Source organism: Nilaparvata lugens, chromosome 9 (genome assembly GCF_014356525.2).
Source record: "Nilaparvata lugens isolate BPH chromosome 9, ASM1435652v1, whole genome shotgun sequence".
Lineage (NCBI taxonomy): Eukaryota > Metazoa > Arthropoda > Insecta > Hemiptera > Delphacidae > Nilaparvata > Nilaparvata lugens.
In genome coordinates this window covers 40,666,792-40,680,575 of record NC_052512.1, presented here as the reverse complement: position 1 = coordinate 40,680,575, position 13,784 = coordinate 40,666,792, and the positions used below count along the sequence as shown (strand labels likewise).

At 35.0% G+C, this 13,784-nt stretch overlaps 1 protein-coding gene across 1 annotated transcript in view; it reads left to right on the top strand.

Annotated features, from left to right (window-relative positions):
* The window catches only part of LOC111062116 (semaphorin-2A), a 303,344-nt gene extending 292,910 nt beyond the window's left edge, over positions 1-10,434 (top strand). Inside the window, exons 8-11 of the mRNA XM_039435336.1 lie at positions 1,149-1,300; positions 4,895-5,086; positions 8,003-8,246; positions 9,746-10,434. Of these exons, the coding sequence (XP_039291270.1) occupies positions 1,149-1,300; positions 4,895-5,086; positions 8,003-8,246; positions 9,746-9,829 (672 nt within the window). The 3' untranslated portion in view covers positions 9,830-10,434. The remainder of the gene's footprint in view (positions 1-1,148; positions 1,301-4,894; positions 5,087-8,002; positions 8,247-9,745) is intronic.
* The last annotated feature ends 3,350 nt before the right edge of the window (positions 10,435-13,784 follow it).

Sequence of the window (13,784 nt, the reverse complement as noted above, 5' to 3'; positions counted from 1 at the left end):
ACGATGGACAACGAGGACAGCAACAGCCGCCTTCATTCATTTACTACTACATTATTCAATTCCAAATAAATTAAGGTTTTTATTAATAACAGTATCACACACACAAACATTTGATGGATTTCAGGAAATTTTACCCATAATTACCCACTTTTCATATTCAATGGTAACTGTAGGAAAAATTTAATGTGAAATACGTGCGCAAAGTTCCTCTGCTGCACTCAAGAAACCATTCAGCCCTCGCCTACGGCTCGGGCGTAAATGTTTCTTTCAGTGCAGCAAACTGTCATTTTGTGCACTAGTTGAACAAATAACTATTTTTATTCAAGCACAGTGTTATTTTTTCGTACCACTATGGGTCCTGTTAGACTCAATGGAAATTGTCATATTGTATAAATAAATAAATAATATGGAGAAAATCACAATATCTCAGTTCCTATAGTGAGGTCCACGTTATAATGACAGTGGATAAAGATTGGAGAATAGCGATGCCGATTCTCTGCATTAATTAATTAATTATATTTCTACACTGTCAAAAACATAATGGGCATCGTTGTGGACCTAGAAAAGGATAGTACCACCGGCTTTGTCGAATGATAGACAAGGATAACAAAACCAAAGTTGAGCAAATACTGTCATTATAACGTGGACCTCACTATAGTAAACGACACAAGTTGGTGTAAATCAACTTTAGTGCGCGCCAAAAGCTTGAACCAACGATTTTGAAATGGCGTTCCATGGCAATATTTTGCACTATAGTGAGGTCCACGTTATAATGACAGTATTTGCTCAACTTTGGTTTTGCTATCCTTGTCTATCATTCGACAAAGCCGGTGGTACTATCATTTTCTATAGTGAGGTCCACGTTATAATGACAGTATTTGCTCAACTTTGGTTTTGCTATCCTTGTCTATCATTCGACAAAGCCGGTGGTACTATCCTTTTCTATAGTGAGGTCCACGTTATAATGACAGTATTTGCTCAACTTTGGTTTTGCTATCCTTGTCTATCATTCGACAAAGCCGGTGGTACTATCCTTTTCTATAGTGAGGTCCACGTTATAATGACAGTATTTGCTCGTGGAACTCACTATAGTGTAAGTTCTAAGTTGATTATCGGCAACTGTTTAATTTGATGACGTTGTGTTGCAGCACAAATCGCTGTACATAGCCAGTGACGAGCGTGTGAGACAGATCGACCTGGTTATGTGCACCCGCCGTTACGACAGCTGCCTGCGGTGTGTGAGGGACCCCTACTGTGGCTGGGACAAGGACTCCAACACCTGTCGGCCCTTCCAGCCCGGGTAACTCATTCTATTTAGTTATTCCTTAAGAATTGAGTAAGTCCTTGTAAGTACTTACATTTTTTGGACTCAAAATAGTGTGTGAATTATGTTACCATTTTTACATAACCTCTAGACCGTGTATTCCAAAAAATTGAGGTTTGAAGCAGTCTTGGGCAAATGCCTGTTGTTTTTACCTGCATTGTATCTATTGTCTATGAATTAATTAGATGAAATGAATTACACAACTTTCAGAACAGTACCACAGGCTTACGCCCAAAACGGTACCAATTCTAATCCAAATCGATATCTATATATATAAAAGCGAAATGGCACTCACTCACTGACTGACTGACTGACTCACTCACTCACTCACTCACTCACTCACTCACTCGCATAACTAAAAATCTACCAGACCAAAAACGTTCAAATTTGGTAGGTATGTTCAGTTGGCCCTTTAGAGGCGCACTAAGAAACCTTTTGGCAATATTTTAACTCTAAGGATTGTTTTTAAGGGTTTAAAGTTCGTCTTTTAGCATCTATATTCTTCTTCTCCCAATCTCTTAATATTATAATTGAAATTTCCATATCACATGTCACTATAGAACTATAATCTAGATAGAGTACCTCTTCGAAACAGTTGTTAACTGGCAACTAGATTAATAATTTTGTCAGGTTGGCATTAAGTTGAGTTGACTTTGTTAGGTTGGCACCAAGTTGAAGATTTAAATGCATTTATCGCGGAAAAATTGATGGGCACTGCTACTTCAATCCTGGAAATATTATATTACTAGCAATCAGGCTCGCTTCGCTCGCCATATCCGTTTAGCCAGCCGTTTAGTCTGGACCCCTGACTGGATTGTCCTAATATATGATAAAAATGCCCAAATGAAAAATGCAGGCGAGCGAAGCGAGCCTGCTGATCTCATTCTTGGACGATCCAGTCGGGGGTCCAGGGGGCGGCGCCCCTGGCTAGACGGATATGGCGAGCGAAGCGAGCCTGACGGCTAGTATATATATATTTTCATCAAAGAGTGAAAAATATTATAAAAATTTATACAACAGTCCAAAAATGTAGGTAGGATCTCTAAATGTATTCAACTTTGAAGATGTTAGCTATTCTCAAAGACAACAAGGTCACCAACACGAAACTTTTAAGCTACGTTTACACCAGAGTTAATAACACAAGTTTTCAACATTTTTGTTATCAACTGATGTTAATTAATTATCATTACAAAAGTTAATAACATCATGTTGAGTTGCGTTTACACCGGAGTTGATAACATGAGTTATTAATAAAAAATTCTAAACTTGACTGAATCGACAAAAAATTATCTTGAAAAAAGTTGATAACTCGTGTTTTCAACAGAAAATTTCTTGTTATTAAAAAGATTTATGTTATCCATCGAGAGTCGGTAACTTTTGTTAATAACAGGTTACCACCTTCCCCGCAACCCCCTCGCCCAGCATCCCTACCCTACAACTACAGCTGTTCCCTAATTATTGACCGAGCAAAGTGAGGTCTAAGATTCAAGTCGACGGTTTGGCATTTCTCTTAATGTTTAAATGTTTATATGTTGCGCATTTACGGCGAAACGCGGTAATAGATTTTCATAAAATTTGACAGATATGTTCCTTTTTTAATTGCGCGTCGACGTATATACAAGGTTTTTGGAAATTTTGCATTTCAAGGATAATATAAAAGGAAAAAGGAGCCTCCTCCATACGCCAATATTAGAGTAAAAATCAGACTATAGAATTATTCATCATAAATCAGCTGACAAGTGATTACACAGATGTGTGGAGATGCCAGTCTATTGCTGTATTCCCATAAGGTCTATAGTTTCAATCAGGTACTTGTGGATGAGAATACTGCGTGAAGTCTACTTTTCACAGAACTACTAGGATTATCCTTGAAATGCGAAATTTCCAAAAACCTTGTATATACGTCGACGCGCAATTAAAAAAGGAACATACCTGTCAAATTTCATGAAAATCTATTACCGCGTTTCGCCGTAAATGCGCAACATATAAACATTTAAACATTAATATTGTTTAAATGTCAAATGTAAAAAGAGAAATGCCAAACCGTCGACTTGAATCTTATACCTCACTTCGCTCGGTCAATAATTTTCAAAATAGGAAAAAATACTTCTAAAATGAACACAAACACACAAACATAAATACTGATCAACACACTGATAAATACAAATCATACACATAAAAAACAAAGGACCAGAATTAGACACAATAGAACAATTTGAAATATACACCCAATTTAAAATCAATAGACAATGTATATTAAATGAACAAACCAACTTCAAATCCCACATCCTCTTTGATTACCTTCTCAGCCACAACAAACCCAATAGACACCAACAGCACCAACAGACACTAATCCAATAGACACCAACAGCTTCAACAGACACTAATCCAATAGACACCAACAGCACACTAATCCAATAGACACCAACAGCACCAACAGACACTAATCCAATAGACACCAACAGCACACTAAAAATTGCCATCCTATCCTTCTACTTTTCTAAGAGTACAACCAAGAAGATGGCGGAACTGCCGAAAGATCTCGTTATCCAGTGATTAATTCATTTATTGTAAAATATCTGACTGCTAGTCGTTTTTTCTAAAAACAAAAAGTGATTTAATAATAAGCAGTTTGTGATGGAAAACAACATTGAAGAATTCTAAAATGAATTAAATCAATTTTAAATAATTATTCAATTCCAAACTTTGAAACAACATTGACAATTTCTCTATTCTCATTCCAAGCTCTTTGCAATTGTATATCATGCAGTATTTTAATGTTTTCAATGTATCAACCTAATCTAACATAATCTAACATTGAATTCTATATCATGCAGTTTTTTTATGTTTTCAATGTATCAACCTAACCTAACATAATCTAACTTTGAATTTTATATCATGCGGTTTTTTAATGTTTTCAATGTATCAACCTAACCTAATATAATCTCACATTGAATTCTATATCATGCAGTTTTTTAATGTTTCCAGTGTATCAACCTAACCTAACATAATCTCACATTGAATTCTATATCATGTAGTTTTTTAATGTTTTCAATGTTACAACCTAACCTAACATAGTCTCACATTGAATTCTATATCATGCAGTTTTTTATGTGTTCATTGTATCAACCTAACCTAACATAATCTCACATTGAATTCTATATCATGCAGTTTTTTTATGTTTTCAATGTATCAGCCTAACCTAACATAATCTCACATTGAATTCTATATCATGCAGTTTTTTAATGTTTTCAATGTATCAACCTAACCTAACATAATCTCACATTGAATTTTATATCATGCAGTTTTGCAATGCTACTATAGTGTGGTCCACGTTATAATGGCAGTAGATAAAGATAAAAGAATAGCGATGCCGATTCTCTGCATTAATTAATTATATTTCTACACTGTCAAAAACATAATTGGCATCGTTGTGGACCTAGAAAAGGATAGTACCACCGGCTATGTTGAATGATTGACAAGGATAGCAAAACCGAAGTTGATCAAATACTGTCATTATAACGTGGACCTTACTATAACCTAACCTAACCTAACTTGTTGTGCTTTCAGACTGCTGCAAGATGTGACGAACAGCACAGCGGGAGTTTGCGAAAGTTCAGTGGTGAAGAAGAAGCTGGCTGTGACCTGGGGTCAGAGTGTGCATCTCAGCTGCTTCGAGCGCATGCCCCAGGTGCTGTCTTCCCAGGCTGTCACCTGGTATCACTACAGCAAGGAGAAGGGTCGCTACCAGATCGTCTACAGGTCAGTAACAACACTGTGTGCCTGCAAGATTCCACAAGTATCAGTGCCACTTGCACAAAAGCGAGTTGAATTTTAACTGTGATTAAGGCTGTGCAAAGGCTAAAAATAAACTTTTCCTACAGTTACCTCGAAAAGTGACCATTCCTGCACTGATTACAGAATGCAAAGAATCACTTTTCCGCTTTAGTGTGCAAAGTATTAATTGTGTACTCTTAATACTTTGCTTATTATCTTGCAGCCATCCCAATCAGCTGTTGACATTTTTGGCGTGTATTTTTAATGCAAATTTCTTCTATCTATATTTTTTCTGATTTTCAAATTTATAAGAATGAGAACTCATCAAATTATACATTTTGAATATTATTATTTCAAATAATATTTTTTTCATTCATAAATTGATTGGTTGAAAAATTATTTAGAAATTAAGATTAACTCAAAATTATTCAAATTTTCAAATTAATTTAATTCTTAATTTTGATAAATTATCAATTGGTTTATCAAGTTTAAAACAAATTAAAATTGTTATTAATAACAAAATTATACAGACAAACATTTGATGGATTTCAGCCATCATTTTACCCATAATCAACCACTTCTCATATTCAATGGGAACTGTAGGAAAAATTTAATGTGAAATAGGTGAGCAAAGTTCCTCTGCTGCACTTAAGAAACCATTCCGCCCTCGCCTACGGCTCGTGCGTAAACGTTTCTTTCAGTGCAGCAAACTGTCACTTTGCGCACTAGTTGCACAAATAACTATTTCCTCCACCTACTGTCTAAAGTACTTACTTTACTCCCCGGAACATAATACTAAAGTGTCACTTTTTTGCTCTCGGTAGTAAAAAACATAAAACCCCCTAGGGAGGAAAAGTGACTCCATTTAAATAACATGGGAAGCAACTCCATTTTAAAAACTTACATTGTAATAGGTAAGAAGGTCTAAGCTCAGATGAGGAAGCATATAGAGTAGTCAGTCATTTAGCCAACTTAATTCAATACCTCAACCAGATTTAACCATTTTTGTATTCTAAAATTATTACAAACTTCATATCACTATACTAAAAAAAAAATGTATAAATATATTTTTTTATTCCATGCTCTTTAAAATACCAGACAACGAATATTCCTTATTAACTAATCAAATTTGAAACAGGAACTTCATCATAGCTGTAGTTGTGGCGGTCATTGTTGTTACAACTTTTGCCGACAGATAGCGCTGTCGGCGGAGAACTGTGATTACATGCAAGCTGTTTCTGTTTACTTTTTACATTATGTTGTAACACATTGTTTGGTCAAGTACGTTTTTAAAAAATATTTTATTTGCAGTTTTTATAAAAATTTAGGTGGAGGAAAAATGCTGTGTATATCACGAGTGAAAAATGTTTTTTCTCCCTCAGGAAAATTGTTGCCCTCGGCTTCGCCTTGGGCTTCAAACTTTTCCCTCAGAGAGAAAAAACAGCACTTTTTCACTCTAGATATACAAATAACTATTTTACTGGTGATATTTTTCAAAGTTTTTCGATTTGTATACTATGAAGATATCAAAATGAAAAAGTTTTCTCAGGAGAACATTTTTTTCCCGATCATTAATTTTTGTGATATGTGCGACTAAAGTTTAAATATTTGGGACAGAACATTTCAAATTCGGTAAGAGATAAATCCATGAGATTTGGGGGATGGATTCCTCATGGTAATTTTGATCTAGTGAGACAAAACTTTTTTGAAAATATCAATTTTTGAGAAAGTTATTCAGTTATGACCGAAAATAGCTCAACTAAAAGTTATTTTTGGTAATTTTTAGTAAATTGAATAACTTTCTCAAAAAAAAAGTAAATTCGGATGGCTTTTGTTGGTGTGGAGTCCCTTGCGGGAAGGTCCCACCGCCTGAATATATAATTTAAGCCGTCAATAGGCCAACGCTACAGGATGCGGACTTTTTTTATAACACTGCGTTTAGTCAGCCTAGTAATTTAAGTTGATGTATTTAACCTAGTAGGTGATTTGAATTGATGTATCCAACCTAGTAGGTGATTTGAGTTGATGTATGCAACCTAGTAGGTGATTTGAGTTGATGTATCCAACCTAGTAGGTGATTTAAGTTGATGTATCCAACCTAGTAGGTGATTTGAGTTGATGTATCCAACCTAGTAGGTGATTTGAGTTGATGTATACAACCTACTAGGTGATTTGAGTTGATGTATCCAACCTAGTAGGTGATTTGAATTGATGTATCCAACCTAGTTGGTGATTTGAGTTGATGTATCCAACCTAGTAGGTGATTTGAATTGATGTATCCAACCTAGTAGGTGATTTGAATTGATGTATCCAACCTAGTAGGTGATTTGAGTTGATGTATCCAACCTAGTAGGATATTTGAGTTGATGTATCCAACCTAGTAGGTGATTTGAATTGATGTATCCAACCTAGTAGGTGACTTGAATTGATGTATCCAACCTAAAGTGCGAGATAAATTACTTTTAACACGGCTCTTTCTCGAAGACGGAGAGATCCGATGCTCTATCCTCCACTAATCACTCCCACTACCTAGCAGCATTCTCCTTCTTTTGTGTCTGAGTGAGAGAGCTTTGTAACACGATGCGGCAACACTCCCCTCCATCTATTGCTGGCAATGTTCCAAGTAGTGAACTGGTCAGCAGGTATATTGGTTTGTATATGTAACAGAGATGTGTTCATCACAAGAACATGAAGCAAAATTACACGGCGCATCCAATTGTGCACAGGATGTCCGTCTGTGTCTACGCTACAAACTGTGGAGGGAGAAATGGGTTTCTCCTCTTCATGTTAAAAGTAATTTATCTCACACTTTAGTAGGTGATTTGAGTTGATGTATCCAACCTAGTAGGTGATTTGAGTTGATGTATTTTGTATCAGTTTATGTTGTATTTCGCTTGATAGGTCGGACAAGTACATAGAGACGTGCGAGCGCGGTCTTGTGATCGTGGCAGCCAATGAACAAGATGGCGGCGCTTACGACTGCTGGCTGGGAGGGGCGCTGCTCTGCTCCTTCAACATCACAGTCGACACCCACCGCTGTTCCCCGCCCAACAAGTCACGTGACTACCACAAGATCTACTCCGACTGGTGTCACGAGTTCGAGAAGTACAAGAACGCCATGAAGAACTGGCAACGCAAGCAAGAGGTAAGCCTACACTTTCAAACACAAATTTTCCACATCAAATAATTATAGGCTACATTGAAAAGAAGCAAAAATACAAAATGAAAAATATTCCAGAAAAATTATTACATTCATAGCCACCTCTAATACAAGGCCGCGGCCTACGATATTGCAACGTCGCAGTGTAGGTCTACAATCTAATACATGATTGGTGAAATAGTTATTTGTGCAACTAGTGCGCAAAGTGACAGTTTGCTGCACCGAAAGAAACGTTTACGCCCGAGCCGTAGGCGAGGGCGGAATGGTTTCTTGAGTGCAGCAGAGGAACTTTGCGCACGTATTTCACATTAAGTTTTTCCTACAGTTACCATTGAATATGAAAAGTGGGTAATTATTGGTAAAATTGCCTGAAATGCATCAAATGTGAATCTGTGTAATTTTACTATTGATAAAAACCTTAATTTATTGTCAAATTGAATAAAAATGTTGTCCTTGGTTATAATATCTAATACTAATAATTAGCGCGTTGTGCTTGGTTGCACCTCTGCTCACTATAGCAGCCACAGCAGTCACTGTTACCAACTTCATTTTGATTTTGCTGCACTGTTGCTCCATATAACCTACTAAGTATTTTGCGTTGCCATGTTGCAAAAATCTGGAGTGCAGGAAAATTTTTCCCGCACTAGAGCGGAAAAGTGATTCTTTGCGTTCTGTAATCAGTGCAGCAATGGCCACTTTTCAACGTAACTGTAGGAAAAAATGTATTACATTCATAGCCACCTCTAATACAAGGCCGCGGCCTACGATATTGCAACGTCGCAGTGTAGGCCTACAATCTAATACATTATTGGTGAAAAAGATTTTTTAAAATACCAGCTGATCTTTTTCACCAATCATGTATTAGATTCTAGGCCTACACTGCGACGTTGCAATATCGTAGGCCGCGGCCTTGTATTAGAGGTGGCTATGATTACATTATAATTAGGATAATATTCAACAGCAATGAACTAAAAGCAACTGTAACCGCCCTTGATGGGGGTTGAAGATATCTTATTATTACTTTAAGGGAGTCATGGGAACTGGATAGACAACAACATTGTATTACCTAAAGAATTTCTCATTTATTATGCCAATTACTTGAAATTTAAAGAAAGAAATATACATATAATTATTAATTAACGAAAATCCTAGATAAATGTTGTAAATCACCCCGAAGACTTCTGCTACTGCAGACATTGACAACAGGATTAACAGCTAGATGGAAATTCGATGAGTACTACTATCCAAAAAAAAAAATTGGATAGTAGTTCTCATCGAATTTCCATCTAGCTGTTAACCCTGTCCAAAAAATAGGTTATGTTTCTACTGTAAAACTTTCACGTTCAATTTTCGTCCAAACATTTATACAAGCTAAACATTTTGAATTTATAGAAATTAAAACTTAAATAAAATTATATTTTATCTTATGTTCTGTGTCTAAAGTAGTATCTTATATTTATATATTTATGTTTTGAAAATTCTAGCAATGCAGTACAAGACACAATGGCAGTTTGAATCAAAACCTGCATCCCAACGAAATTCTGCACCAAGATTTGACAACGGTTTGATGGCCACTCGCAAGATCCGGCCTTCTGATTGGACGTCGCTGAACGGTGCTGCTCTGTGATTGGTCCACACCTTCCTACTCTCGAACAAGGCTCCTCTCCAATACTCGTACCAATATGACACCACATCTACCTACTCTCAAACAAGGATCCCCTCCAATACTTGTACCATTTAATATTACACTTCTACCTACTCTCAAACAAGGATCCTCTCCAATACTTGTACAATAATTTAGGGCCGTTTGCACAGTATAGAATGCTAAACTCGATTAAGTTAATCCAGTTTAAGTTAATCTGAAAGTTTAAACTTGAATCGGTTTTCTCAGTGCATTTACTAATGCAGTTTAAGTTAAACCAGTTTAGCGTTAAGTTGGTAATAGAATGTCATCGTTGATAATATCAGGAAGGCTGATTTTTACAGGAAATTTGTTATTTGTTTACACTTTACAAAACATCAGTAAATTGTGGTTATGTAGCTACTATTTCCTCATTCAAAATCCACAGAGCTGTAATCTGTACGGTAATGAAAGAGAAAAGCGATCAAGAAATTCCTCAAAAAATGATGAAATGCTATATTACTATTAGAAACAAACTTATATTTAGTTGGCACCAAAATAGCTATTTATGTATTAAGAGCATAATGCGCGACTTTATCGCTCGCGCAAAACAGTTATCACACGACGCGAAGAAGAGCTTGTCAATTTTGCAAGAGCGATAAAGAAGCATTACGCACGAATTACATACAAATTTTTTTCTACAACTGCCCAAACCTGTTAAATTACTTATATCGGCGGAGTTACAATTACCGACTTTTTAGGTTAAGATCTGACTTTTTGGCGAGCTGCTTACAATCAGCTGATTAGGAAGCGTAAAGAAACTCTTCTGCGCATGCACGAATGATTTGGGAGCGTAAAGTAAATCTACTGCGCATGCGCGGATGGTTAGCGAGCGAAAAAGTAGATTCTCCTCAGAAATAAGCTGTTTTACGAGGAGAATTGAGTGTGTAAATTCTTTCTTTACGCACAGTTGTAGAAAAAACATGTTTTCTAATCAAAGACCACTGATAAAAATTGTCTATTTTCTATCAAGTGGTTTATTTAATCAAATACTAAATTGGCACTTGCTTTACTCAAGCAAACCCGTTAAAAAAATTCGGTATCATCCCAGAAATTTAAATGATTCGTTTTTTGCCCAATTTTTCTCAGTTCCAAAATTTCTTCACAGTCATCTTTATCAATCGCATAAGAAAATTCTATCAATTCCTCCATTATAATTATTTTTACATTCAAATAATGATTCACTATAACCCAGAAAATTATTATCGTCTACAGAAGCATTAAAAACAACCGTCGAAAAATGATTTACTATTAGCTGTTTCCCCATCAAATCTTACAGATGTCTGGTTAATCCAAATTATTTGGTTTGAACCTCCTGTTTTGGAGGTTTAAACTTTCCCAGAGTTTAAACTGATACTGCGCAAACGGAATTTTAGTTTAAACAAAAAAAATCCAGATTTCGATTGAGCTTTAGCTTAAACTTACACTGTGCAAACGTCCCTTAATATTAAACTTCTACCTACTCTCGAACAAGGTTCCTCTTCAATACTAGTACCAATATGACACCACATCTACCTACTCTCAAACAGGGGTTCTCTCCTATGCTAGTTTGTTTTTTCACCATTCTCAAACAATAGTGTATCTATAGTGAGGTCCACGTTATAATGACAGTATTTGATCAACTTTGGTTTTGATATCCTTGTCTATCATTTGACAAAACCGGTGGTAATATCCTTTTCTAGGTCCACAACGATGCAGTTATGTTTTTGACAGTGAAGAAATATAATTAATTATTACAGAGAATCGGCATCGCTACTCTTCTATCTTTATCCACTGCCATTATAACGTGGACCTCACTATAGGAAACATACTCCACTGTAAAGAAAACATCTGGTTTCATCACAGAAGAGTATGCTGTAATGAGAATCATATGTTTATTTGCTCTGCAAACAGCTGTTTACCGGCTGACATGCATGGAAAACAGCTGAGATTGAACGATTATGACAAAAAATAGATTAAATTAACCTTTTAATTTTGGGACTGAATCTCTACTATCATTTGATATCATAAATTGGTTATGCGCAGAAGCCTCTACTGTTTGGTAGTAATAAGTTCAAATCATTATTGTGAAATAATGAATAAAAGATAATTTTCTAATGAATGAAAAATGAATTCATTTTATTCAAATAATGAACGAATTTCATTCATTATTTACAATGAATTTTATCCATTATTTACAATGAATTTCATTCATTATTTACAATGAATTTCATTCATTATTTACAATGAATTTCATTCATTATTTACAATGAATTTCATTCATTATTTACAATGAATTTCATTAATTATTTACAGATTCTACAGAAAGTCTTTACAGATTGAATCAGTTGTATGCAAAGAATTCCATCTTGAGATGCCCTGAGATAGTAGCCTAATAGTAGAGTGGATAAAATAGTAAACCATTGGTGTCAAATATGAGTTACAACAGTGGAACCTTCAAATTTTTGAAAAGTAGCTAGTTGAAGGAAAATAAGAAATGAGGAGCCAATATTTCATTTATGAATAGATTCACTACAATCATTTACAATGAAGTGTAATTTTTCAATGTTTTTCAGAGCAGATTCTGGGTGAAATAGTTCGAGAATAAGAAATGATAAGCCAATATTTCATTTATAAATAGTCCTACTACAATAATTTACAATGAAGTGTAATTTTAATGTTTTTCAGAGCAGATTCTGGGTGAAATAGTTCGAAAATAAGAAATGATAAGCCAATATTTCATTTATAAATAGTCCTACTACAATAATTTACAATGAAGTGTAATTTTAATGTTTTTCAAAGCAGATTCTGGACATAATAATTCAAGAATCTACTATCTTAGTATAGAGTACCTACTATAATATAACGTCAATCATCACCTTGGTTTCAATATTATCCAAATTTTGAGGATAATAATTATTCAAAGTTGATCCAAAACTCTTAAAACCTCTGCAGAATTGATTTTGTTGTGAAAATAGATCTATTGGAATCATTCTCTTAACAAATATAAATGCTCTGTTGTATATCCATACTTTTTCACTGTTGAAATTAAACTTGAATTTTAAAAAACACTTTTGAAGTGAAAATACACTTACTTTTGTAGTGACGATCGTTTCGACCTGTTGTTGGTCATCATTCGGACTGTCAGTCTATTTTCACTTCAAAAGTGTTTTTTAAAATTCAAGTTTAAATATAATTATAATATTTGTTGTATTATCATCAGCCAATTGAACAAAACATGGTTCAGTATAACTGTTTTAAAATTAATTGATTGCGGAGAAAATGTTTGGCTTATATTAAGGTATATGATTAAGCTTGAAATGTTTTATTGTAAATACAGTTATGAAGAAATATAACGTAGTGTAATGTATAAAAGAATAAGTAGACCATAATTATTATTATATACTCTGTATAATAGACTGGGTTACTATATTTTTTGAGTATTGCTGGCGCTGTATTTTAGTTCATTTAGTATTGATTATGTTTCTTAGGCTAGCTTCACACGCATTCGGTTTCATTCGGTTCGGTTCGTTGCCGAAAACGAATGAGGCTTTCATACATGTGAGGTTTTAATTCGTACGGTTCTAATTAGGTATTTTCTTCTCGAACACAGCTGTGTTTGGGTTGTTATATTCATGCTGGTAATAAAATATTTTCACCACACTGCACAGAAAGCAGCTGTTTTCCAGTCCCTAAGTAGATCTGAAAGACATTGTTTGCAGACGACTCTTGTCTGACGTCAGAACAGATTTCTTTCCGGCCTAGGCCGGAAAGAGTACCCTTTCCAGCCGCTAACATGGAACTAAGAAAGGTGATCAAGAAACTTTTCATTATTTGTGTTCATTATTCAATAATTAATACAT